The 25,553-nt window shown below is 37.4% G+C and overlaps 2 protein-coding genes across 3 annotated transcripts; both read left to right on the top strand.

The window, feature by feature from the left end:
- The first annotated feature begins 382 nt into the window (after window positions 1-382).
- Window positions 383-3,021, top strand: c1qtnf9 (C1q and TNF related 9). The gene is made up of 3 exons (XM_082184281.1): window positions 383-698; window positions 955-1,017; window positions 1,464-3,021. Exons 1-3 carry the CDS (start codon window positions 512-514, stop codon window positions 2,231-2,233), a joined length of 1,020 nt encoding a protein of 339 aa, XP_082040407.1. The 5' UTR covers window positions 383-511; the 3' UTR covers window positions 2,234-3,021.
- Window positions 3,022-3,697: 676 nt separating this feature from the next.
- Window positions 3,698-25,552, top strand: spata13 (spermatogenesis associated 13). Of its 2 annotated transcripts, none has more exons than XM_082184278.1 (14): window positions 3,698-4,177; window positions 11,309-12,745; window positions 14,744-14,782; window positions 15,646-16,104; window positions 18,214-18,358; window positions 18,525-18,619; window positions 18,880-19,059; window positions 20,273-20,458; window positions 21,523-21,702; window positions 21,797-22,029; window positions 22,195-22,324; window positions 22,660-23,032; window positions 23,133-23,207; window positions 24,993-25,552. In XM_082184278.1, exons 1-14 carry the CDS (start codon window positions 4,169-4,171, stop codon window positions 25,172-25,174), a joined length of 3,723 nt encoding a protein of 1,240 aa, XP_082040404.1. In that variant the 5' UTR covers window positions 3,698-4,168; the 3' UTR covers window positions 25,175-25,552. The 2 variants fall into 2 exon arrangements, with proteins under 2 accessions (XP_082040404.1, XP_082040405.1); XM_082184279.1 differs by lacking the exon at window positions 3,698-4,177 and adding an exon at window positions 4,207-7,679.
- Window position 25,553: the final 1 nt, after the last annotated feature.

The following is a 25,553-nucleotide window of genomic DNA, read 5'->3' as shown; positions in this document are numbered from 1 at the left end:
CATGTTCGTTAAGCAATAAGTTGCATGATGCTCTTTAGACTGACTTTATGACTGTTCAGTAACATTTATAAAGCAACCAAATCAATTATGGTAAATTTAAGCACAAGATACTTGGGTCAGGGTCACATAACATCCCAAAGCTCTCATGGAAGTGACAGACTGACTTTCATGATGGCTTCCAGTTTAATATTAGCTTTACTCCACAATATAATGAATATAAATGGCTTTTAGCAAAACTCTATGCTAATATGGATTGTGCAATAGCATGTTTCAGGTTGATCATTAACTAAACTAAAATATAAACAGGAATTACAATAGAGGACACAGGTGATGTGTAACATATTTGGGTAAAATAAGTAATCTAAACAATGACATTCTGACCAATGAAATCACAGGTTTGCAAAGTCAAGTCTAAAAAATCTTCAGATGTTTGTGCATATTCCGTGTTTTGTGCCTCCTCAAACACAGCGACCATTCTTGGACTCTTGCTGCACAGGTGCTTGAGAGGAACATGCTCTTTCCCAGACAGATTTGTATGCTTTTTCTAGTTGTATTGATCAATGCTGCAGAGCAGAGTGTTCCTGACAAAAATCCTGGCTGTGTGAACGGTCACCCTGGGATCCCTGGAGATCCAGGACACAATGGAATGCCAGGTCGGGATGGCAGAGATGGGGCCAAAGGTGATAAAGGAGATAGAGGTAAGAATGAAAGTAAAAACGTCTTGACTCCAGTTAATCAGTCACCTTTAAGCTAAGTTATGATGTCAGATAGGTACACAAATTAAACATTGTGAAAAAATTCTTTGGAAAGATGTTTGCCATACTGTTTGGCATTTAAATGTTGAAGTCTGAGACACTAGCATTGTTGATCAGATTTATATCATTTTGACCTCCTTACATGCAATGTGTTTCACACAATACATACACAAAATACAACTGTTTATGTTTTCTAAAGGTGATTTAGGAACATGTGGAGAAGCTGGAAAAATCGGACCAAAAGGAGATAAAGGAGAACATGGTAAATAGTGTGTGTGTGTCCTTTTCTAAGTCCTCCCAAATGGCAAAAAAATAAATAAAAATAATAATAATTTATTTTTAATTTATTAATTTATTCCAAAAATGGCCAAAGCATATTTCTATTATTAAAATCTAAAATATATTTACATAAATATGTTTTGATACGTTTCAGGTAGTTATATTTCCTCATATATTTACTGGCCATTTATTGTATTTGTATTGTCCAAAATATAAAAAAATAATTATAATTTTGCTTTTACCCAAAATTGCAGATTAAGATTTAAGATTGCAAATATATTTTCCTGCCTGCACCTTAAAGTACATTTTATAAGGTTTAACTGTATGTATATAATTAAACATGTATGGATACAATTCAGTTGAATAGAATAGAGTAAATATTAATTTTATTTGGCTACTGCGGTTATCATCAGATTGGTGCTTTTTCAGGTGTTCCTGGCATAGCTGGTGTGAAGGGGAAGCGAGGAGACAATGGAGAAAGGGGCTCACCTGGCAAAATGGGGCCCCAAGGCTTCTCAGGGCCACTGGGTTTGAAAGGCCAGAAGGGAGAACTTGGTTTGCCAGGACCACAGGGCATCAAAGGGGACGTAGGTCCTATAGGCCCTGAAGGACCACAAGGAGACATTGGTTATAGGGGAGACAAGGGCATACAGGGTCCTTTGGGGCCCCCAGGGCGACCAGGACCAAAAGGTGAGTTTGGCCAACCAGGTATCAAAGGCAGCATTGGTGTTCGTGGTGAGAAAGGGTCAAAAGGGGACATCGGGGAGCAAGGTCCAAAGGGGGACATGCCTGAGATACCAAAAAGTGCCTTCTCAGCTAGACTGAGCGAAAGCACCAAGTTACCTGCCACTAATGCTCCAATTCGCTTTGATAAAATCCTCTATAACCGTCAGGGTCACTACGACGCTGAGACCGGCCGCTTTACTTGTGCCATCAGCGGAGCATATTTTTTCTCCTACCATATCACTGTCTTCTCTCGCAATGTCAAAGTGGCCCTGGTGAAGAATGGTCAGAAAGTGATCTACACTATGGACAGCTACCAAGCAGGTGAGGACCAGGCTTCCGGAGGGACAGTCCTAGAACTGGAGGTCGGAGATAAAGTGTGGTTGGAAGTGGCTGGTAAACAGCTATTCAACGGGTTATATGCAGATGAAGACGACGACACTGTTTTTTCTGGATTTCTTCTTTTTGCAACCTAAAGATGCTGCCCCGAAGAGGAATACAGTGGTGCAAAACCATGCTTTAAAAGAAAATATTTTAAATTCACTAAACGGTGTTATAATTTTCAATATAAATATAAATCATCCTTTGTGCTTCTTAGATCCATCTGTGAACAAAAGCTTAAAATCGGGATGAAATGGAATTTGCAATTGTCATTTTTCCCTATTGTGATGCTTATCTGATTTAAACGGCTTCTCTGACAAGAAAAACAATGAAAGGCAGGACTTTTGTCCATTGGGAACTGATTGGGTCGTTGTCATTTGCTCTCATGTGAGTGACAGGTTGCTGGAGAAGTGGGATTATTGTCCCACCCTCATCAGAGAAGAGATGTCATTGCGAGGGGGAAGTGAATTGAATATTTTGGATGAATTATTTGGAATCTAAAAAAATAATGATGTGCATGTATAAAGTCACATTCAAGTCAAATCACATTTATTTATAGCACTTTATACAATACAGATTGTTTCAAAGCAGCTTGACATTAACAAACAGGAGAATTAGTGCTGTAAAATGAATCAGTTATGAAATTAATTCAATTTCAGCTGTAAAGCAGTGCCATTATTCAGCTCAATTTAATTGTTTCAATTTGGTCCAATAACTATGTCAGTGTTGCACTGTTCATAAATTATAAATGTACTGTATGAATGTAGGCTAAATGTAAATTATGGCATGAGTTAAATTCCGATATAGCAGCTCTACAGCAGATAATTGTGTCATTATTCAGCTTAATTCAGAACATTGTTGATTCAATAAAGTTCAAAATCTGTGTCAGTGTCAATGTTTGTTCTTATAAACACTGCAATATATTCCATTAATAAAAATAATTGTTAATTTTCAGTCTTTCAAGGTCATGCATGGGGTTGACTGCTTGTGGGATAAATTTGGATAAACATCTGCCAAATGTGTAAATAATATGCAGGCTCATTGGAGAATTTGAATTTACCCCTTGGCTAACATTTGTGCTTATCCCACTCTGTGTTAAAATCATTTTGGACGTACAATGAAGGTAGGAGGCCATAGTATAATAGGGTCAGTTAAGCAACTAACTAGCAAACACTTAGCACTGTGCTAAAATCACTCAACACAATTTAGCATCCATTACACACTGGTATCCAATCTGGCGAGTTTTGCGCTGACAAGCAGTAACTTACTAACATTTTTCTTAAGAAAATATAAAAACCCTTTTTATTTATATTTAGTAGGCAGGGCAGAACATAAGCATAATGTATTTGATTTAATGGATGAAACAGGTCTGCGGTCGTGATAGTCAGGACATATTGAGGAGATTGTTTTCTAAATGTTAAAACAAAAAATAATTACAGGACACTGTGATATCAAGCATATTGATTGTTTATCTGCTGATATCAAGCATATTGATATCGCTCTGGTGATTTTGGCTAGCGTCCCGTGGGCAAACTACAAACCGCCCTGTTTCTCCGCCCCCGAAGCAATCAGATTCAGCGCAACAAGTGCACTGATGCTGTCCTGTCGCGACGCTGCCTGGAGTCATGGCTCTCTGGCTGAGCTTTTCCACCTCAGCGAACCAACTTTAAATTTTCAACCGAGGCTGTTTTGACCCGCAAATCTGCTTCGTGTCCGGTTGGTTTCGGTCATGTGCCGTTAAATTGCCTGAGGGTGTGCTCGAGCCACACACTTAATGGAAAGTTTTCCGTCCCGGTAGATCTGTGACTACAGGGTGTTTGTTCTTGTGAATCACGCACCAGACGAAATATTTGCTGGTTTTTGTTCACTATGTACTTGCGCATTCATCACTCGTCTGTTTAACGATTTTCGTTAAGTTAATATGCGTAATTCGTCGGACATTGGACTGTCGGAGGAGTTAGCCGCGGCTGACGGTTCGATCGAAGCCGCACAACTGTTGTGACACCGGGCCAAGACACCAGTCAATAAGTATGATAAAGGTAAGATTCCGCGTCTAAATAACACATCATTTTTGGGTTTATTAAGAGGGGAGATATTAATGTTCTTTTTGTTATTGTTAAAATTAGACTATATATATGTGTCACGTGAATTTAAAATGTGTGTTCATAAGTTCGGCAGCACTTTTATCATCTTTCCAGTGCCGTTGGGTTCAAAAAAGAAGCTGAAGGGAGGAGGGGGTATTGTGTATGCGTTACTATCCCACATGTTGCCATAGTGATGTGGGGGGTGTTCGAGCGCGCAAAGCTTGTAGGGAGATCGGAGAAGACGAGGAGGAGGAGGGGGTTGGTTGGGGTGGCGAGGTGCTTCTTAAAGAGCTTTATGGAGAGACTGAGTTAATTAAACTCACAAATAAACGAGAGCTTTTTTCTTCGGTGGAAAAAACCCCAACTCTGTAATCGCCTTCATTCATTCCAGCATTCTCTTAAACCTGAAATATTTGTTTTGAACTGTACTGAAGGCTAATGTTACTGCTTGAAAGGTTTTCTTTCTATCCAAAAGGGATATTTTTTTCAGCTATGTAAAGAAACAAATATTCCACTCAGTGTTTTATAAATCTCTGCTTCTCAGCCACGACAGCCAGGGACCCGGGGCCCACTAGGGGTCATCAGCAACACTGCTGGAAAGAGGGGAAAAAACGGCTTAAATCAGGTTAAAATGGTATGCTGTTCTTAACTGGTTTAGCTGGTCTCACAGTCTGGCCAAGCTGATTTTTAGCTAGTTGGTCAGCTCTTTTAAAAACAGCTTGACCACACTGTGGGAGACAAGTAAACGTTATTTATTTATCTAAAGTGAATTTATTTATTTGTTTATTTATATATTACACTACCCTGATTAAAGTGTCATTATATCTTTCATTTTAATTTTTTTTTTCTCAGGAAATATTTGAGAATAAAAAAAAAATATATATATATTTGAAGGCCTGGAAAAATATTAAAATGTCATGAAATATTCTATAATGAACATATATATTTTTTTAGTTATGCCAAGCTCTAAAATATCTTATGAGATAAAAGCTTACAATATCTGTAAAATTATATTCAACTATACTATAATTAATTATAAGGTTTAAATTATTAAAACCCTTATCCTGTAATCACTAACAACTGGAAAAGTCATGGAAATTCATCGATCAAAAAGTGTGGGAACATACAGTTCTCGAAGCTTCTGAAATTACGAAAATAATCAAGGTTAATTACGTTAATCTACACAACGTTTGAAAACAAGCAGCTTTGTCATCATTACAGCCAAAGCACCAGAATTAAAGTATCTTAGCCTGCATGGGGGGCCTTCGAAACATTGTCTTTGACAGCAGGGGTCTTCGGAGTACAGAAGCACTGTTATAAATGCCCTGTAAAATTGATTCCTTTTAGGTTTGTAAGCATTTCTCATACTTCAATATAATGTCTAAAGTCCACCACATGTTTGTCATGTGCAACCTGTGTGCTGCAATTTGCATCATAATTTAAAACAGATAAAAGAAGATTGCCAGAACAAGAATGTCGCTGAATTTGTAATTCACAATAACAGTTTGTTAGAAGTACTATGCCCAGCACTTTCGCTTCTCTAAACAATTGCTTTGCTTTAAGACATCAACACGTCTGTGCTGGAATGCACTCCTCCACACATAATGAGAGAGTTTTCCTTATCACAAGACACGCATAAGGAACTTTAATGCCTCACTGGGTGCCTCCTAAGCCACGACTGCCGTAAATTAAGACTAAATCTCACTTCCCACGCCTCTTCTCAACTATCTCACTCTCTGATACTACACAAATGCATTAATGTACTAAGTGTTTAATGGTGTTTTGCCAATGGAAAGCATTTGCTTGAATGTGCTTTTGTATTAAAGTCATATTAGCCATAAACAGTTCCCTGAATTCTATGCATGCATACATCCTAAAGGGATAGTTCATGCAAAAATTAAAGATCTGTCATTATTTACTCACATGTCGTTCCAAATCTGTTTGACTAACTTTTTTCTGTGGAAAACAGTACATTTTTGGGGAAATATAGGCTACTGGCTGCTCCAAAATGACAAATAAAACACTATCATAAAGGCATGATCACACCAAGAGTAATAACTATAACGATAAAGGTATAGCCTACCGGTAGTTCTAAAAATCATTCTAAATATAAAAGAACAGCAGAGTCCAGACAACAACTATAACGATAATAAGGGCACAGAGGAACGATATCAGGATATATTGGAATCACTTTCCGAATGATTTTTTTTCCAGCTGATGAACGATAACAACAACAGCCAATCAGAATCCATCCTGCTTTAAAGAACTCAAGCATTTAAAGCAGCAGATGACTCACTATAATAAACAGAACGTTATCGTCCGCTGGTGTGGGCGCTAATATAGTTATCTTTACAGTTATCTTGGTGTGAACGGGCCTTAAACATAGGCTACCATAAAATTGTTTCATATGACTTTTGCGCTGTTTTACCAGTCTTAGAGAAAATGTGATGGGTTTGCATGAGGAAAAGACAGAAATTAAAATTTCTTCTACATCTTTTTTTGGTTGGTTCATGAGAGTTCACGAGAGAAGAAGCGCTGATTCACGAACAAATCTTTTTTTGAGTCGTATCTTATTGAATCACCGTTGATGCAATTCACAAACTAGACTGATTATATTCTCGAGTTCAGCTTACTGATAACTGTCCAGTCGCAATGGTTCACAGCCCACTGCCGACTATCAGTTTAGCTTCTTTAAGTCTGTTTCTCACCCAAAGCTATCTTCAGAAGACTTGTAATATAGTATTGCATCCTTTTTAAAGCTTGAACGCTTCAGTCCCCATTCGTTGTAATTGCACAGAAAAGAGTAACCCAATTCAGAGATCCAGTCCTTTACTGTTCTACACAGGTTTGGAATGAGTATACAGAAAGTTCTGACCTTTCCAAATAGCATAGCACTGTTTTTCGCAATTGCATAGACATGTCATTGACATGTTTTCCACCAGTGGACTTGGAGTAGACAAATGCAGGTCATGAGACAGGTGAGATGAATGTGGTGTCAAATGATGCATTACTTGACGCTTCCCATGCCTGAAGCAGGCAGGGTGTGTCTGCCTCCTATGTGTCTGCATCTTGTTCTCTCTGATAAAAAGGAGAACTGGGTCGTAATGTGGTAGGTAGTATCAGTAACCAAACAAAAATAATAAATCTTTGCTCTCGCGGTCTTTCTTTCATACGCCAAACCTATCAGACTGATTTAAGGTTATTGCTTCAATGAACGTATTCTCTCTCTCTGCATATGTGTCCGTGTGTGTGAGTGTGTTGGACAGTATGCAGATATATTGATGCTAGTCCAGACTGATAAAGCCTTATAATCAGATTAGGACAGGGAGAGGGGTGCTGCACATGTTATCATGTGGGTTTGAGCGAGTGCAGTCTTGTCTTAAGGGATGAGGAAAGCTAGAGTCCTTTAGCATTTTCACTCTGAAACTCTTTCAGCCAGTGGAAGGATCATCAACGGGTGAGTCAAATGAGATTTTTTACTCTCACTTTAAACATTGAGAAACAAGATAATCAATAAGGATAAAACTAAATCTGAAATTCTGAATGACTAAAGGGCGTGTACTGTAGCCATCATAAGCCAAAATGAAAGAGTAAAAAAAGTTTTTTTCTTAGTTCAATAAAGAAAGCATTGACATTCCATAGTGATGTGACAGCATGGCAAGACTTGCTCATCTTGATGGGCAGATCATTAGAACTGGTGTGGTTGGTTATTCTTAGGAATTTCCTTAGTCAGTAAGCATAATTTTGTGCTTATGTGCTTTTATTTGTGCTGTACTAAGTTATCCTTCACTGTTAACACCTTCATTTTGAAAGAGATAGTTCACCTTAAAAATAAATATCCTGTCATTATTTACTCACCATCATGTTGTTCTAAACCAGTATGACTTTTTTTTCCCACTGTGGAATGCTTAAGATATTTTGACGAATGTTTCTGTTAATACAATGAAAGTCAATTAGTTCCAAAACAATGAAAAAGTCATACTGATTTGGTAAAACATGAGGATAAGTAAATGATGACTGTGTTTTCATTTTTCTTGCACAATTTGGGGTAAAATTCTAATTGCGATTTTTCTAATAGAAATTGTGATTGTGATTTAAAATGCAATTTTTTTGTTTTGTTTTAAAGCTCCAGGTTTGCTGTGCTTGTTTGTAGTGCTCCAAAAAAATGGCCAAAAATGTTGTGGTTATATCATAATGACAAAAAAAAAAGTATAATTTTTTTATTACTTCTACTAAATAAAATATTATACATGTAAGACTAAAATAAAAAATTAGTACAACTAAAATTACAAAAGGGATATTTACCTAATCTCGCAGGAACATTTAACTGTTACGAGGTGCTGATTAATTTCATATGAATTTGTATGATGTGAACATATTCCTCCTTGTGTTAAACCTCTTATATAAGTAGTTTGATGTCTGGCACAAGGAAGCATATTCTCTATCCTCCTCCGCCTGGAGTTGGAATGAGAAAATGAGTTTTTGACTGCTGTCTGTTTGCAACATAAAAGCGTGCGTAGTTTAAGAATGTTGAGTCAGTGTTTCGTATACTTGCATCAGTGCATATTAGTTGTAGGTGTGTTTGGGTGTATTAGAGGCTTCCGTAGGCATGCTTGTGTTTATGTTTGTCTGAGTTTAGGGAGTTTTGTTTGAGCCTGACTCCAGCTGGTAACAGCACAGAGGTTGTTTGAGCTCTTAATTAATTCTTACCCCGCAACAGTGATGATACAGAGGAGGAAGAGTAGGAGAGAAGTTCAACTTTAAACTCGGATACGTTGGACATGTGAGTAGACTGAGGAGTGACTTGAAAGTTGAATTAATTGCATTCTTTCAAAGCTCTAGTTAAACAAAAAGGTCAGATGGCAGCTTCTTCCTCATGCCTCGATGGAGCTGAGTGCTAATGGGTAGCAGGACTTGAAGTGATAGAGATCAGCATTTGAGTTGAAAATTGAGCTAGAATCAACCTATACTCACACAGCAAGACAAAAAGTCAAAAGGTGCATGTGGTTAATCTATATACGGTGGTCCCAGGAAGTTTTTTGAACACTCAAGCCACACTTACTGTATGAATGTTTGCATTAGATAACAAAACCTCAAACCAAGTGGCATTTATTTTAAAGATGGCAGAAAACACATTTCAAGTTATACATGTCACAAACATTAGTACAAGTACTTAATTTGCCTTGAGATCAGCTAATTAAAAACAATGCTTGTTGGCAGGGCTTGACATTAACTTTTTTGCTCACCAGCCACTGTGGCTAGTGGTTTTCCAAAGTTAGTAGACACTCAGCATTTCCTCTGGCCACAATTTTGACATCAATACCATGGGGAAAAACTCATGTAGCCTATATATTTTTAATATTATCGCATAATTTGGCAGCAGTTATATTTGGCTGCTGACACTTTAAGACCTGACGCACAGACCCATTATACTGTTACACATGCATTTTATTTCTCAACTGTTTACGTTTATTTAAAACACAACTGACTGTGTTTACGTGCATATTCACCAAGGCTGGCTTTTGGACATTATTTTATGTGTATTTATTTTGTCCATTTAAGTGCAATAAGCAACAAATAAGAACTCCATTTATTACTGAGAGGCAGCTTTATGTGCGTGCACTTTGGGTGAGAGCACAAAACTGCGGGAATTAGTAAAATTATGCGCAATACGTGCAGTCCCACGCAGAAATTCAAGCCCTGTAACACCAACAATATTCATCCAGAGGAAATGAAACAAGTGAGTGAGGGGACAGGGGAGGCGGGTTTTTGTGTCAACTCGCTGTCCGAGAGATGAGAAAGCACAGCTGGTATTGTGTATCTATTCTGCTGAAAATGAGTATTGGAACGTTTTGAGATATTTCACTATCAGAAATCTATATTTTTGACAACACTGCATTGCACTTATTGTATTTTTTCAGATGACTTTTTAAAAATTCATAAATTCATATATTGTGTTACATAAAATTCTGGGTGTTACATAAAGTTAGTTATGAGGAAGGGTGTAGCTTGTTGTGACAATACCACTTAGTTTGATATTTTATTGTTTATAACTTGTACACAGTGGGTTGACTCTGAACAATTAAATTATCATAAAATATATAATGTCAAAGGTCCAAAGCTTTGATTCTACATGAAAAAGATTGGAGATTTGAGAATCAGCTCAGGGAGGTAAGACTGGATCATATTTCGTCTATACTGTAAAAGATATATCTTAAGTATTTAATAAAATAAAAAAATCTACAGCAAGTGCTATGATTTATTTTCATCTGTGTTGTGATTTATTTACATTTGTGAGCTTGTCTGAGAAAATACAATATTAAAATTGATGCGATTTATTTGTGATTAATCAGTTTCAGCATATCCTGGTATCTCTGTTCATTCTTAGTCTGCAACAAATGGGTTAAAACAGCTCAACCTCCTAAGGTCTACCCCTCTCTCCTCACTCAGAATATGGCTAGAAAATCCTGGGCAATTTATTACATTAATCACAATGGATTAGGGGTTTTCATTGCCTAGTCATGCTTGCAAAAGCCTTTCATCATTGCGAACATCACACCAGGCAACAACGTCCACACCCTGGTAGGGGGGCCTCTCTTTCTCGGGAATTTAAAAAGCACAGCCTAAATCTTTTACAGGAAATCTTACAGCTCTTACTGTAACCTACTCATGAGCAAAGCTCTCATGCTACTTACCGACACCCTCCAATTTGCCAGATAAAGGCATTATTCATTCATAGCAGGAATGTTGAATCTTAATTTACACCTGTGTGTGGATAAGTACACTTTGAATTACTTCACCTCTGCTGTGTTTTAATATTTCATAGGTCAAGTAAGCAGACCGATAATATAAGGAAATAGTTTAAAGTTCTTTCATAATGTGACTTATCAAACGTATGGTTATCACAGTGGTGTTGTATTGTTTCATTGAACTGTGTTAAAAGTTAAGATCTTCCTCAGACAAAACAGTGGGTCATTTATTGTCTCACTCCACGTCACATGCTTTCTTTGTTCTTTGTTCTCAGACTTGATTTAAGTTAGTCAGCTTGTTCATTGAGATTGAACTTTCTTCAATCTGGTTCTGCAGGCACCTTCGTCGGACCCGCAGGGATCCTCTCACAACAATGACCCGCAGAGTGACTATTTCACAAAGGAACAGCTGATGAATCCAAGTCTGAGGTCAGGTTGTAGGGTTCAGGTGCAACCGGTGCTCTCTGAGCCTTGCTATGAGGAGAACCATCTTAACAGACTGAATTGTCAAGCCCAGTCCGTTCCTATGATTGCCGATGGCCAGGCCAAGCTGTACCCTTCCAGGACTGTGCGTCTGTTTTCCACCCAGACAAAATGTGAGGACAGTAGAGGTCCACCTGTCACGCCACAGGCTTGGTCTGGATTGGCTGGTTTCCGCGTCATGGGCTCTTTCAAAAAACTGCGGACTTCTGTGCTCCAAGGAATCCAAAGCCGGAGCAATGCGATGGCAGCCGGTCAGGAGAGAAACATGTCCTTGATGCTTGAGGATGGTGCTAGTTTCTTAGTAACCAAACGAGAGGTCCCGACCAATCAAACCCAGGAATATGACAACGTGACGAATGGGTCGTCTCAAACTGGGAAGACGTCTTCTGTTTCAGATGAGGAAGATTGTGAGGAGGAAAAGGGTGGGTTTCAGAGGAATTCCCACTTCTCTCAGAGTATGCGCAAGGCTTATGGGGCAGGACGGATCTCATTGCTTGACATAGTCAAGACAGAGAGCCCGGCCAGCAGTGAGCCTCATCCTGGCAACACTGTGGAATCTGTTGTACCTTGTAAGAACCTTGACACTCAAGAAAATGTTCTCAAAAGACTTAGCAAAAGTGCGGATAATCTACATGTCTTCAAGAGCCATTTTAGACGCAAAGTCACCTCAACTGATCCACAGAACCCAGAATGCACCCATACTATAATTCTTCAAAGGACCAGCAGTTCCTCATCGGTTGACTTACAGGAACATGGTACAGTTAGGCATCAAAGCCCCATGAGGACACGAGGACATTTGCAAAAGCTTGTCGGTAGTTTAACAGACCTGACTGTCAAGCGTAAAAACACACCAGACCCCACTCCCAAAGTACCGCTGTCACCTTTCAGTAGGCTACACGATGACTACTCCCGCAGAACTCCCTGTGTATCCATGAGTGGGCGTCAACGGAGGCCTTCACCCACTCCTAGCAAAGCCCAGCAGGCCAACGCTCATGAACACATCCCAACTTTACACCCCGCTCCCTCCATCCCCGCCGTTCATAGCTCCACCCTAGATGACTCTCTGGAGCCTCCTAGCAAAACAACAGCCCTCATAAGTGACTCTGTCCAGGTGGCTGTGTCCTCAACAGGTTTCTGTTCAGATGCCCCAGTCTGTCCACTGGAAAAATACTGTGAACCTATGGAGTGCCATCAAAATGGAAAAAATGACCACTACTACTTTCAAATGCCAAAGCAGTGTTCAAGTCCAAATCAAAAGCAGAAAGTCAATGGCCTTAACGCTAACTTGGAGGTAAGACACTCTTATGACCCCATATTGTCAAATTTAAAATATTGGCCTGTATCTACTGACAATTTGTGGCATAATGTCAATTACCACAGACATTTTTTTGCTTTCAATATTTTAAAAAAGTACAGACAGTACATGTATTTTCACAGTTATAATTGAACTACAGTATTTTTTTTGCACAATCGCGATACAGTTTGCATCTCTTTGAATAATTAAATATGCATTTGTGCGTCAAATTGTCAAGGCTAATTAACATGTATACATTTTTGTGTTATCTAGATTTGTTTGTCCGGACTGGTAAAATTTCTGTCAGACTAAAGCCTCAGGTATACTTCATTGTCTGCGCTCCGCTCCATCTTCAGCATTTAAGCCTGTCAAAGTATACAAAGTGCTTAAATCACTTGCACGTGTGCTGTTGTCTGCAACAACACAAAAACTGGGCTGTGGACTGTGTACGCAGACATAAGTGGAGTGAACTGATAACAAAAATTACTTCGCAAGCCAGAGCGGAACGCCGACAATGGAAGTATACTTTCGGTGTAAAGCGTTTACCTGACATTTTAGGAAGACAAATTATTTCTGTAGTCATACTGTAATCAACCCTTTAATATGCATGTAAATGTACTTGCTTACAATACAAGTACACAAGGCAAGGAGCAATAAAATACACACTGTATAGCAAAACAAAATTGTAGCTTACAAGAGACTAGTGTGGTGCTGATGTAATTACTTGCTTAAGTTGCTTACCAGACTTTTCAGTGTAAAATAGTCCATTATTTCTTCGCATTTCAGGACCATGTCAAACTGGAGAACTTTAATGGAGAACAACTATAAGTTCGTCTACCTAAAAACAGGAGTCAGTTTAGACTACTTACAGTACAATTAAATAATTTTACACACCTGTGATCACTATTTTTTTATATTTTTAATGTAATTTCCTGTGGGACATTATCCTATAAATGCTTTTGGTAGCGCTTAACTTGTGTTGAACATGGATGATTACAATAAGACATGCAGTCTGTGGCCCAAAATGTGTTTCGGAGCCAGCCATTACTGCATACAGGAACAAAACTGAAGAAATTTTAGTTTGTGCTTATAATGTTACAATTTGTGCCTAGGTTTGCTTGGTAAGATTTGCTGTGCACTTTCAGATGTAACTTTTTTTGTCTCTCCTCGAGACGATATTGATTACCTGTTTTTGTTGTTGTTTGAATTAGTCTGACTGATGATGAGCAAGGTCGGACAATGACTTTTCTTACTGACTGTCAGATTGTAGATGTCAGATGAACCATTGCCATAAAGTCAAAGAGGACATGGTAACCTTATTCTAAGCATTTAACTGGAATAGACCAGTTCATTGGATGACCTTGACCTTAACACAGGAAGTCATAAATTACAGTAGACAGATTTTTGTCGAAGCATTAACTTTTGTGCTTCGCGTCATATGTCCACACAGGTGACCCTTGTATCTGATGATGCAACCACAGCCTCATTCTGATATGTTTTAGTAATCGATCAGGACATACCAATGCATTTCATCGCTCTGGCTTGATTAGATCACCCCCTCCAAAAAGTTTTATTGGATGACTGACATCTCATTTGGCAGTACATCCTCTGAAGTGGTACATTGCTACAGTGTCACTTGGGCTGCTCAGCTGTGTGGCACACAGCAAGTAGAGTTAATGATTAGCCGATGTTTATGATCAGCGGGATTGCTTAAACGCAGCTCTTGGACCTGTGACTGGACACGTATCAACAAGGACAGTCTCTCCTCCCCAGAAGAACCACCCAAGGGTCGAAGTCCAGTAATCAAACCAAGCTAGCTTAGGCGCAAATGGACTCCAGTAGGTCAGGGAAATATATTAGAAAGATGTAGACAGGCTACAGCGAAACTTTATTTTTATTTTGCTTTCCATTTGTGTTTGTGTGTGCATTGATGTGTTTTGATATATACGTTGCGTCTTCCTCACAATGGTGCTGATTTATTGTGTGCCTTTTCAGTGTCTATGGACTGAAGAGAGAGAAACTGATGATCTTGAGGTAAGATCTGTTTTTGTGTGTATTTTATACAGAATTGACTACATGCTGACAGCAAATATTACATCAACACAAACTAGAAAATTAAAATGTGCTTATATTTATGTCAAACAACATTACTGTTCTTAAAATCATATTTCTGAATCCGTCTTGTCACTGTCACATGCTTCATTTGTCAAATTGCAAGAATAATAACCAGTAATTGTTTCATCGTATTCAGTCATTTTCCAACATAAGTGCGTCTATGAATTCACAGTTATCACTGAGTAACATTTTATAGCTCAATAATTTTCTGCAATTATTGTATATTAAAAACAAACAAAAATACTGTAGTGCATTGCATGTTTTTGTGAAGACAAAGAAAATATGGCTAAAAATAAAATCAGTGGTCTGTTTCAGTGGTTAAGAAAGTAAAAGAGTTAATAGTCATTAATATTGAGTAATGGCTGATGTAAACAGAGTAACTAGTTACCCAGAGAGCAACATAGTGTCGGCCCAAATCCGGCCAACATGTGGTACACGCGGATTCCACAAGTACCATATGTGGCCTGGATCTGGGCCGAAACTGTTGCTGTCTGGGTAGATAATTTGCCTCTAAAACCACTTTTGTTTTGCTATGATATTTATTTTTTAATATGACTTTATTTGTTATATGTTAATCATTTAATTTTAATTAATCATTTTATTTAATGAATCATTAATCATTATTCATCACTCTTTAATGAACTAAAATCTCTTTAAGGTTTGTTATAGTTTTTGTATTAATCACTAGGTCTTGAACACATGGTTAATATTTTTAGATCATTCATCAGATGTTGTAGGCCTTGAAGAATAAACTAACTGCTGACATTTGATTTCTCCTCTAGGCTTCATCAGATGACCTAGTCAGAAATGCGTTTCTCAAAAGTGATGAGACCTCAGCCACTGCTGCTTCATCTGTCACAAACAACTGTTCCTCAGAATCCCCCTTGGCAACTCCAATAACACCAAACTCTCCAGCCTTTTCCAGTGACTCTCCCTCTTCTGTAGTGCCTAGGAAAAGGGCAGGTCGCTCCAGACCCCGTCCAGTGTCTGACTATGGCCATCTGGCCAGCACAAAGTACTGCATCCCAGAGGAGGACAGGGAGTCGGAGAATATGGACTACACTTCCCAAAAGGACTACAATAGCAATGGCAGCTACATAGAGAGCAACAGACCTGAGAATGGTCATGTGTGCGCTCAGACAGAGAGCAGAAAGAGACGTCCCACCTCTGTTATTGGAGGAGTGGATCTGTTTTCATCCCCAACTGCTGAGCAGAAGGACGACACTGAAAGTTTGCCTTCTGTAAGGCCTATTGCACATTTTCTTTCTTCTATATTTTGTTTTTTTGTTCAGTTTCTGCACAATTTTTGTGACATAAAACTGAGTTACAAAAAAATGCTTCAGAACAGATTACCCAAACACTTCTCTCCATCTTTTATTATTTGGACAAATTATTGTCCAGCCTCATTGGTCAAGAGTCCAGTTCAGAAAAAATCTGATTGGCTAACAGTCAGTCTGATTTATTTATTTTTTATTTATTTATGCCTGCGAAGGGCTGTCACAGAGACAAGTGTCAAGATGCAAATTACAGTAGCTTTAAGGGCCTTTTTAATGTAGAGCATTTGAGACCTGACAGGATAATAGAGAGGGGCTACATTGAGACATGATACAGGCCTGATTCAAACCCATGTGCCTTTGAGTACTACAGCTTCTTATGTGTTACCTGCATGTGTACTTCCCTCTGTGCAATGGCTCTGATAGGCCTTGTGTACTTTGAAACCTGCTTACATTGACATTAATTTTGTGAGTAGATGCTATACTTTATATATACATTTAAGTATTAAGACAACAAGTAGTTAACAATTTAGTTAGTGTATTTCGTACAGTGTTGGCTGATGAAAATAATTTACAAGGCTATTTTAGAGGTTCTGTATCTCAGAGGCTCAGTCTTTAATAAGATACACATGTTTGGTGATCTAAACATTAATATGGTCCCATTAGGTCTCTCCCTTGGGGTATAGCATTATGAGTTAATATAGTCATACTTCAGGTGGTTTGACAGAACTTTTCAGGCCCTGAATGTAACTGCTTTTGTTCTTTATCAACAATGTTATCCATGTGTTATATAGAAATACTTTGAAGACATGCTGCTTTGGGTTGAGTCATTTTAACGATTCTGATTCTGCTTATCGATTCCTAATTTCGAAAAGAAAAAAAAAGAAAACACAAAAAAAACTTGGATTCACATTTATTCTAAGTCTTATTGCAAAACATTTCATCAGAGCTGAAAACCATGAACAAAAATCAACAGGCTAAACACTTACACAAGGAACTTGTTTAAAAATACCTTAAAAAAAGAATATACATTTCAAGCATTATTAAAGACAAGTAAACGCTCAGTAATCAAAAAAGAACAAATAAACAGATTAGCAATCGAACAAATAAATACAACTGAACAAAGATACGATTTAAATAAACAGTGTTTTAAGTTTTTCAGGAATTCTGGTACAGAAACTGTAATCAGATGTAAAATATCACTGGACTTTATAAATAAAATATACATTACAAATATAGTTAAAGTTATTCAGTCAAGAACAGCTTTGTCTTTTGTTGTTTGATTAACGTTATTATAGAGACGGAAGCAGGAATATTAAGCTGCTGTCACGTGAAGAGCTGCACGGATCCAATATACTGTTACACATGCGTTTTCTTTGTCAACTGTTTACGTTCACTTAAGACATAACCGACTGCGTTTATAAGGTTATTTTGACATATTTTTATGTGTATTTGTCCATTTAAGTGCAAAAAGACACGGAAGAGAACTCAGTTTAGTATCGCGCATCATACAGTATGAGCTCTAGGCGGCTTTCTGTGTGCACAACATTTTGGATGTGTGCGTAGCACAGAAAACAGTGCGTTGTTTCAATGGTTTGCCATGTTTAATTTGTAAGTATTTATACATCATATCAAGGTGGTATTTAGGTTTTTACTAATGTTTATAATTATAATGTAATAATTATTACTATTATTATTTTACATTATAGTAATACTAGTTTGGTTGGAAATGTGCTTAATTAAAATGTCACAATGAACAACAAAAAAAAAAGAACATATGAAACTAAAATGGGCTTAATTTTCCTTATGCAAAAAAAAATATATATTTTTTTTTTCTTTTAATTTCTGGCAAATATCATCTAAACATTTCTTTGTGAGATTCACCATAAAATTCAATGTTATGTGTGTAATGTTATGTACTTGGCCGAGGGGACAAGCTAGCGTTTCAGTGTTTATTATCTGACAGGTCATTGTCCTGCTCTGAACAGTCACTGAACTCTGAACATAAGGCCTGCTGGATGGTGGGCTCCTTTTAAGGCTGCTGATTAAAATCTAATCTGTCATGTTTTGTTTCAGCCGGTTTCTCGTCCTCCAGTGCCCTCTCACAGAGTGCCTCCATACCGGGCGGTGTCTGCCCGTCTGAGACCCTGCGTCTTCTCCCAAAGCACACCTATCGGTCTGGATAGGATGGGACGGCGCAAAGGGCGCAGATTGCTCAGTGGTTAGTGTGTTTTTGTTTATATGCGTGTGTGTGTGTGTGTGTGTGTGTGTGTGTGCACTTGACCTACAAACATGAGGGGCTCAGTGGTGAGATTGTTTTGATGGAGAGGGAATATTGATTCTCTCGTGCATAATTCCTAAGCTCATTCAGTGTTGTTGTATTATAGATGACAGTGTGAGCGAGGAGGACGGCAGCTTTGAAGAACTGACTGAAGGAACACCATATCTCCAACCAGAAGTTGATCTTTTCACTCTCAATCAGGTTTTGAAAATCATTTAAAAAAATCATTTTACTGCTATCATCACTTACAGTCTGCTATACAGTCCAGGTCATATTTAATATTTTATGTATCTTATCTGTTTAGTCACGTGTTTGTATGCAGAGTTGTTTTAGTGTATATACTTGTGTGGGATCGTCACACACTTCCAGTGCATGATGTCACCCTGTACTGTTCTTATCTTATCATTTTATCTGACCTTTAGCCTCAATATAGCCTGACTGTAATCTTTCTCCTTCTCCAGTACATACACGCAGGCCATGCCGTGTATGCAGAGGCCCTGTGGGATCATGTCACAATGGAAGAGCAGGAGCTGGCCTTCAAAGCCGGGGAGGTGATCCGGGTTCTGGATGTTCGGGAGCAGGACTGGTGGTGGGGGATGGTGGGCGACCGCGAGGCCTGGTTTCCCTCCACCTTTGTGCGGGTGAGTCGCACTGTGAGCCTCTTGGAGTAATGAACGTGAAACAAAAGCTAGTTCAAACACACAGAGCTTGAATGTAATAATTAAACGCTTAAACCTAGTAAAGGCCCTAACATACTCACGGCAATGTTGTTTTTTGTTCTACGCTTAGGGGTAAAAGTTCAAAAGTGGTATACTGTTAGCAAACATCCCGATGCCATCCACGCTGCTAGAAACAGCATTTAGTTGAATATGTAAATATGTGCGGTGCGCTTTCCTTTCAATCGCAAAATAAACGCACATCAAAAATGCGGTGAGAAAACAGTAGTTAAGAAAGCATCTAATCATAGCAATGTGGATATGTTTGCATAAGCTCTATAATTAGTTTTTCCAGTCACGTCACGTTTATTTATATAGCTGTTTATAAAATAAATTGCTTTAAAGCAAGCAGCTTTACAGTATTAAACATGAAAAGAGAGTGTCAGTGTCTCTTTCAATTAGAATGGGCACATAGGAAAATAGGTCTCGCTGAATCCACTTGTCGGAGAAAGTTAACGGCTGTACAAACTGACGGCGATATCTATGGACTTTTAAGGTAATCAGGAAACTTAGCTAGTTATTTTAATTGTTGCCGTTTTATCTGATTTTAAATATCTAAATGTTACAAAACTATTGAGAAGAAGAAAAAATTGAAAGAATTGGTTATGCTCATCCTTGTGCTCAAGATGTTTACTAGCCAGTGCAAACTTTTACAGAAAGGTTACTTCGGAAAGCTTTTTCAAGCTCCCGAAACTCCCGCTTTAGTTTGAAATTATGTCAGAACAGTTCTTTTTTTTTTTTTCACTTGAACTATATCATGGCCCTGCACGGTTGCTCCGGGTGACCCAAAAGGAAATTATAGATGTGTCATTATGGATGCGTGTGCTGATTGACCGGTTGGAGGAGATGAGGGTGTACAGAATGGTGTTTTATTGTTTCAGCTCTAGATTAATGCATTCCATTGTAAATCTATGACTCTGAAGATCCAACAAGATGAGTCAATCAGACACAAAGGCCTGTAGGTGATTTGATCTAAACTTCCTGAAGAAGTGGATTAACCAGTTGTCTCAATCACAGTTGATTGTTGTATTAAAATTGTGCTTCATCATGGTTACTCTCAGTTTGATCCTCTGGAATTAACCGTAATGATATTGTTTGATCCTCTGGAATTAACCGTAATGATTTTGTTGGCATCAAGGTTCGAGTGAATCAGGGGGATTCGAGCAGTGACAGCGTGGAGAGCGTTCCAGATGCGGAAGAGTCCGTCCCATCAGATGCACACAAACAGAACTCAGAGCACAGGAAGCAGATGAGAGCCAATGTGGTCAAAGAGATCATGGACACAGAGCGCGTTTACATAAAACATCTCAAAGATATCTGTGAGGTGAGCCTCCATCCCAGCCATTTCATGTTGACCTTCTTCTGTAGTTTGTTTTCTGGTCTGTGTACATGCACATCATAAAGGAACCCTTCTTCAATATAGCCTGAATGGTAATCAGTCCCTAGGCCTATCATTTTAAATATGAGATTATGATTGAAACACTTTTGCCCTCTTTTAGATAACATTATCTCAGAATATAGGTGTAGTACTCGGAGTAGTAACTCCACCCTAGGCCTAGAGGAATGCATGAATACTATTATTACTATTAGATATTCTACAGTACAGATTTTATGGGTATTCAGATTTTGTTTTTGAAAGAAATTAATACTTTTATTCAGCAAGTATGCATTCAGTGACAGTAAAGACTTGTACATTGTTACAAAAAAAAAAAAAAATTAAACATAATTTTTTAACTTTCTTTTCATCAGAGATTCCTGAAAAGAAAAGAAATTCACGGTTTCCACAAAAAAATTAACCAGCACAGCAATTGTCAACATTTATAATAATAAATGTTTCTTGAGCACCAAAAATATATTCAAAGAGAAATGTTTTTTTTTAAGTTATTAAAATAAAAATAAAAATTATATTAACATTATTATTAATATTAACATTTAAAAAAAAATCTTACCCAAACTTTTGAAGAGAGGTGTGTATACTCTATACTAAGTATTATGATGATGATGATGATGATTATTATTATTGTTTGAAGTATTTTTTAGACCTTCACCATTGCATATAATGTAGTTTCACAGCAGTATGATAAAGTGTGGTCATGTGACTTCATCACATCACATTGCTTTTGTATTATTTTTGCTTGCAAAAAGTTGCTTGCAGTAAACTCAGATCTATACGGCGTTGACAAATGTCCACCAGATATTCTGTACAAACTTCAAATTTGCATAATAGTATCTGAAAATAGCCTGGATTTAGAGGGAACCCTTCTCATTGCTGACCTCTGCTGGTCAAATGCTTAAAATATTTTTAGTGAAGGAAAACTTTCCCAAAGCAAAAATCTCTAAATGAATATGTTAATTTTGTTGTTTCATAAAAATCGTTTGTTGTTTTAGGGATATATTCGTCAATGCAGAAAGCACCCTGGAATGTTTACTGATGCAGACCTTAAGACAATCTTCAGCAACATCGAGGACATCTACAGGTTCCAGAGAATGTTTCTCAAGGACCTAGAAAAGAAATACAACACTGAAAATCCTCATCTAAGTGAGATTGGCTCCTGCTTCCTTCAACAGGTACCTTTACACGCTCAAGAACATTCCTTACACGCACAAGAACGTTTTCCTCACAAATTGCACGCATTTCTTTACATCTTTTTCTCTCTGTCAGGAGGAAGGTTTCTCCATATACTCGGAGTACTGTAACACGCATCCTGTGGCGTGTGCTGAATTACAGCGATTGATGAAACAAGGGAGATATAAACACTTCTTTGAAGCCTGTCGTCTCCTACAGCAGATGATCGACATCTCCATTTCTGGCTTCTTACTCACACCTGTACAGAAGATTTGTAAATACCCTCTTCAGCTGGGAGAGCTTTTGAAATACACACCCAAAGACCACAGGTAGCGCATTGTCATTGATCAACTTAATGTGTCCTTGCTGAATAAAAGTTAAAATTTCTTTTTTTTGTAAATAAAAAAAATTCTTACTGACCCGAAATTTGTAGTGTATATTTTTATGTTTTTGTATCAAAATGATCATAATAATAATAATAAAATTCTCCTCAGTGACCACGCAGGGGTGTGTGCCGCACATATAGCAATGAAGAACGTGGCAAGTTTGATAAACGAGGGAAAAAGGCGACTTGAGAGCATCGACACCATCGCTCACTGGCAGGTGGCCATCCTCCACTGGGCGGTCAGTGACAACACATATTTACACTGTGGTCAACATTACTTAAACACTATTTCTGAATTATTCAAGGCAGCGGCCATATCCTCTCTGATCTTTTTGTATAAAGAAATTTGATTTGGCAGACGTGTGCGTGTCTAATGCAATAAGATGTTAATTGGATATCACGTTGATCTGTTTATTAGATTACTTATTAGTTCATACGCTGGGTCATTCACAGGGCTAAATGTGGCTTTGTGAACAATTTATAGAACAATAATTTCAGGTTTCAAAGCTTGTTTGAAGATTTCTAAGTTGTTTAACCCTCTGGGGACCAAAAACCCCTCTTTCACTTCCTTTAGGGTGATGATGTGTTAACGAGAAGCTCCGAGCTCATCCACTCCGGCGAGCTCACGCGGATAGTACGACCTGGTAAGACGCAGCAACGCAGCTACTTCCTGTTTGACCACCAGCTGGTGTTCTGTAAGAAAGACGTCCTGCGGAGAGACCTGCTACACTACCGTGGCCGTATGGACACAGACCTACTCGAGCCAATCGACCTGCCTGATGGACGGCACACTGAGCTGGGCCTGCTGAAGAACGCGTTTCTGCTACGGCACGCGGAGAACCTGAACGTGCTGTGTGTGCTGTGCAGCAAGAAGAACCAGGACAAGCAGAAATGGCTGCAAGCGTTTGCTCGAGAGCGCAGACGGGTACAGGAAGACCAAGAGATGGGTGAGTCTCACGGCTGAAGGCATCGGTAAGGATAGGAATATGTCAGTGAATTCAAAGAGTGCCAATCTCTTTTTTTTTTTTTTTTTTTTTCTCTTTTCAGGGATGGAGATCACTGAGGCCCAGAGGAAGCAAGCAGTTCACAACGCCAGGAAATCTAAACAAGGCAAAATGAAAAGTATGTCCAGTCTTTCAAACTATCTTTGTGTGGGTTATAATAGTTTTCAGGTATTTATTTCTATCATATTTTCATTTTATTTGTCGTTTTAATTACATTTTTATTTTGTTTGTCAAATTGAATTTTGTTTTAATTCTGTCATTGATAGTTATCATTTATTTTTTAGTTTCAGCTTTAGTTTTTATCTTAAGATAGGATTTAGAATTTTTTTTTTAGAATTACAGATATTAGGATTTTTGGACTTCTATTTGAGTTGCTTTTAGACTCATGAAAATGTATTTTAATTTACTTTCAGTTTTCCTTTAGTTTTCATTACAGGAAAGTATGTGTAATCAATGGTATTTTCTTTTTCTTTTTCTTTGCAGTTTAGTTTAGATCTCATTAGGTTTTATTTAAATTTTTTTCAGTTTTCTATTTTCAGTATTTATTTTAGTTTTAATATTTTAGGGCTTCCAAAGATAATGCTCTTACTGGTATCATTTAAAAATGTTAAATTAATGTTAGAAAACTGTTAAGTGTAATTTCTAAATACATTGTAAAGGTACCATATATATATATATATATATATATATATATATACACACACACACACACACACATATATATATATATATATATATATATATACACACTACCGTTCAAAAGTTTGGGGTCAGTAAGATTTTTTAATGTTTTTTAAATAAATATCTTCTGCTCACCAAGGCTGCATTTATTTGATTAAAAATACAAACAAAAACAGTAATATTGTGAAATATTATTCCAATTTCTATGTGAATATACAGTAAAGTGTAATTTATTCCTGTGATCAAAGCTGAATTTTCAGCATCATTACTCCAGTCTTCAGTGTCACATGATCCTTCAGAAATCATTCTAATATGATGATTTGATGCTCAAGAAACATTTATGATTATTATCAACGTTGAAAACAGTTATTTACATTTTTATTTCATGATGCTATGATGAATAGAAAGTTGAAAAGAACAGCATTTATCTGAAATCTAAAGCTTTTGTAACATTAAACACTACCGTTCAAAAGTTTGGGGTCAGTAAGAATTTTTATTTTATTTTTGGGAGAAATAAATAAAATAAATCAATACTTTTATTCATCAAGGATGAGTTTAACTGATCAAAAGTTACAGTAAAGACATTTATAATGTTAGAAAATATTCTATTTTAAATAAATGCTGTTCTTTTGAACTTTCTATTCATCAAAGAATTTTGAAAAAAAAATTGTACACAACTGTTTCTTGAGCATCAAATCATATTAGAATGATTTCTGAAGGATCATGTGACACTGAAGACTGGAGTAATGATGCTGAAAATTCAGCTTTGATCACAGGAATAAATTACAGTTTAAAATATATTAAAATCAAAAACAGTCATTTTAAATTGTCAAAATATTTCACAATATTACTGTTTTTTTTTTATTATTATTATTATTATTTATTTTTTTATTAAATAAATGCAGCCTTGGTGAGCAGAAGATACTTCTTTTAAAAACATAAAAAAATCGTATTGACCCCAAACTTTTGAACGGTAGTGTATTTTTCCCCAGTTATGTTAGTTTCATCTTTTATGTCTATTTCAGTTAACAAAAATGTTTTCATTTTGTTTTGATGACTATGACACTGGGTCAAAAAATGTATATCTAATCAATATCTCATGTATTCATGGGGAACTGAATGGAATCTCCAAAAACTGTTATGATTACATTTTAATAACATGTCAAATCACCAACCTAATCTGATGAAGTCATACTCACATTCTGTGTCTGTCTGCTTCCAGAAATGAATTATTCTGGTCATCCTGTTCCTCCCCACCATCAGCCCCTACATCCTCTCCATCAGCGACATGTGACCGTGCCAACCAGCATCCCCCAGCAGCAGGTCTTCTCTTTAGCAGAGCCAAAGAAGAAACCGTCTCACCTGCTGTACTCACTTGCACGCAGTGCCCTCTTCAGGAAATGACAAGAGACACTTTCTGTTTTTATGTCATACTGAAATGCATACACACGAATATGTATATTTATATACGTATAAGTAGGTATGTGTGTGTAAATGACATGTGTGCCTTAGTATAAAGGCTCGTTATTTAGCCTTAACTAAGTCAGTGTGTTAGTATGGGAAGTGTTCGTTATCTTTTTGTGAAGAAGCTGCTTCCCTTTGGGTTTCTCCTGTTCGTTGTCTCACACAAATGTGTCTTTTATGAGTTATATTCAGATTTTTAGCTACATGACTAAATAATTTTATTGCTTTCCATGAGGCTGGAGCTTTGAAAGGTGTAAAAAATAAAACAGCAAACACTAACCTCTACCATGTTCTGTAAATAAAGTTGAACCAAATATAC

Source organism: Leuciscus leuciscus (assembly GCF_965113295.1).
Source record: "Leuciscus leuciscus genome assembly, chromosome: 11".
Classification (NCBI taxonomy): domain Eukaryota; kingdom Metazoa; phylum Chordata; class Actinopteri; order Cypriniformes; family Leuciscidae; genus Leuciscus; species Leuciscus leuciscus.
The sequence above is the reverse complement of the archived record's forward strand: the minus strand, read 5'-3'. Positions and strand labels throughout refer to the sequence as shown.

Bases quoted from the DNA above. Each gene is read 5' to 3' on its own strand.
- c1qtnf9 (XM_082184281.1), top strand. From the start codon at position 512: ATGCTCTTTCCCAGACAGATTTGTATGCTTTTTCTAGTTGTATTGATC. The intron at 699-954 runs GTAAGAATGAAA...TGTTTTCTAAAG, and splicing joins AGGTGATAAAGGAGATAGAG to GTGATTTAGGAACATGTGGA. The intron at 1,018-1,463 runs GTAAATAGTGTG...GTGCTTTTTCAG, and splicing joins AGGAGATAAAGGAGAACATG to GTGTTCCTGGCATAGCTGGT.
- spata13 (XM_082184278.1), top strand. The intron at 18,359-18,524 runs GTTAGTGTGTTT...GTTGTATTATAG, and splicing joins AGGGCGCAGATTGCTCAGTG to ATGACAGTGTGAGCGAGGAG. The intron at 20,459-21,522 runs GTGAGCCTCCAT...TTGTTGTTTTAG, and splicing joins ATCTCAAAGATATCTGTGAG to GGATATATTCGTCAATGCAG.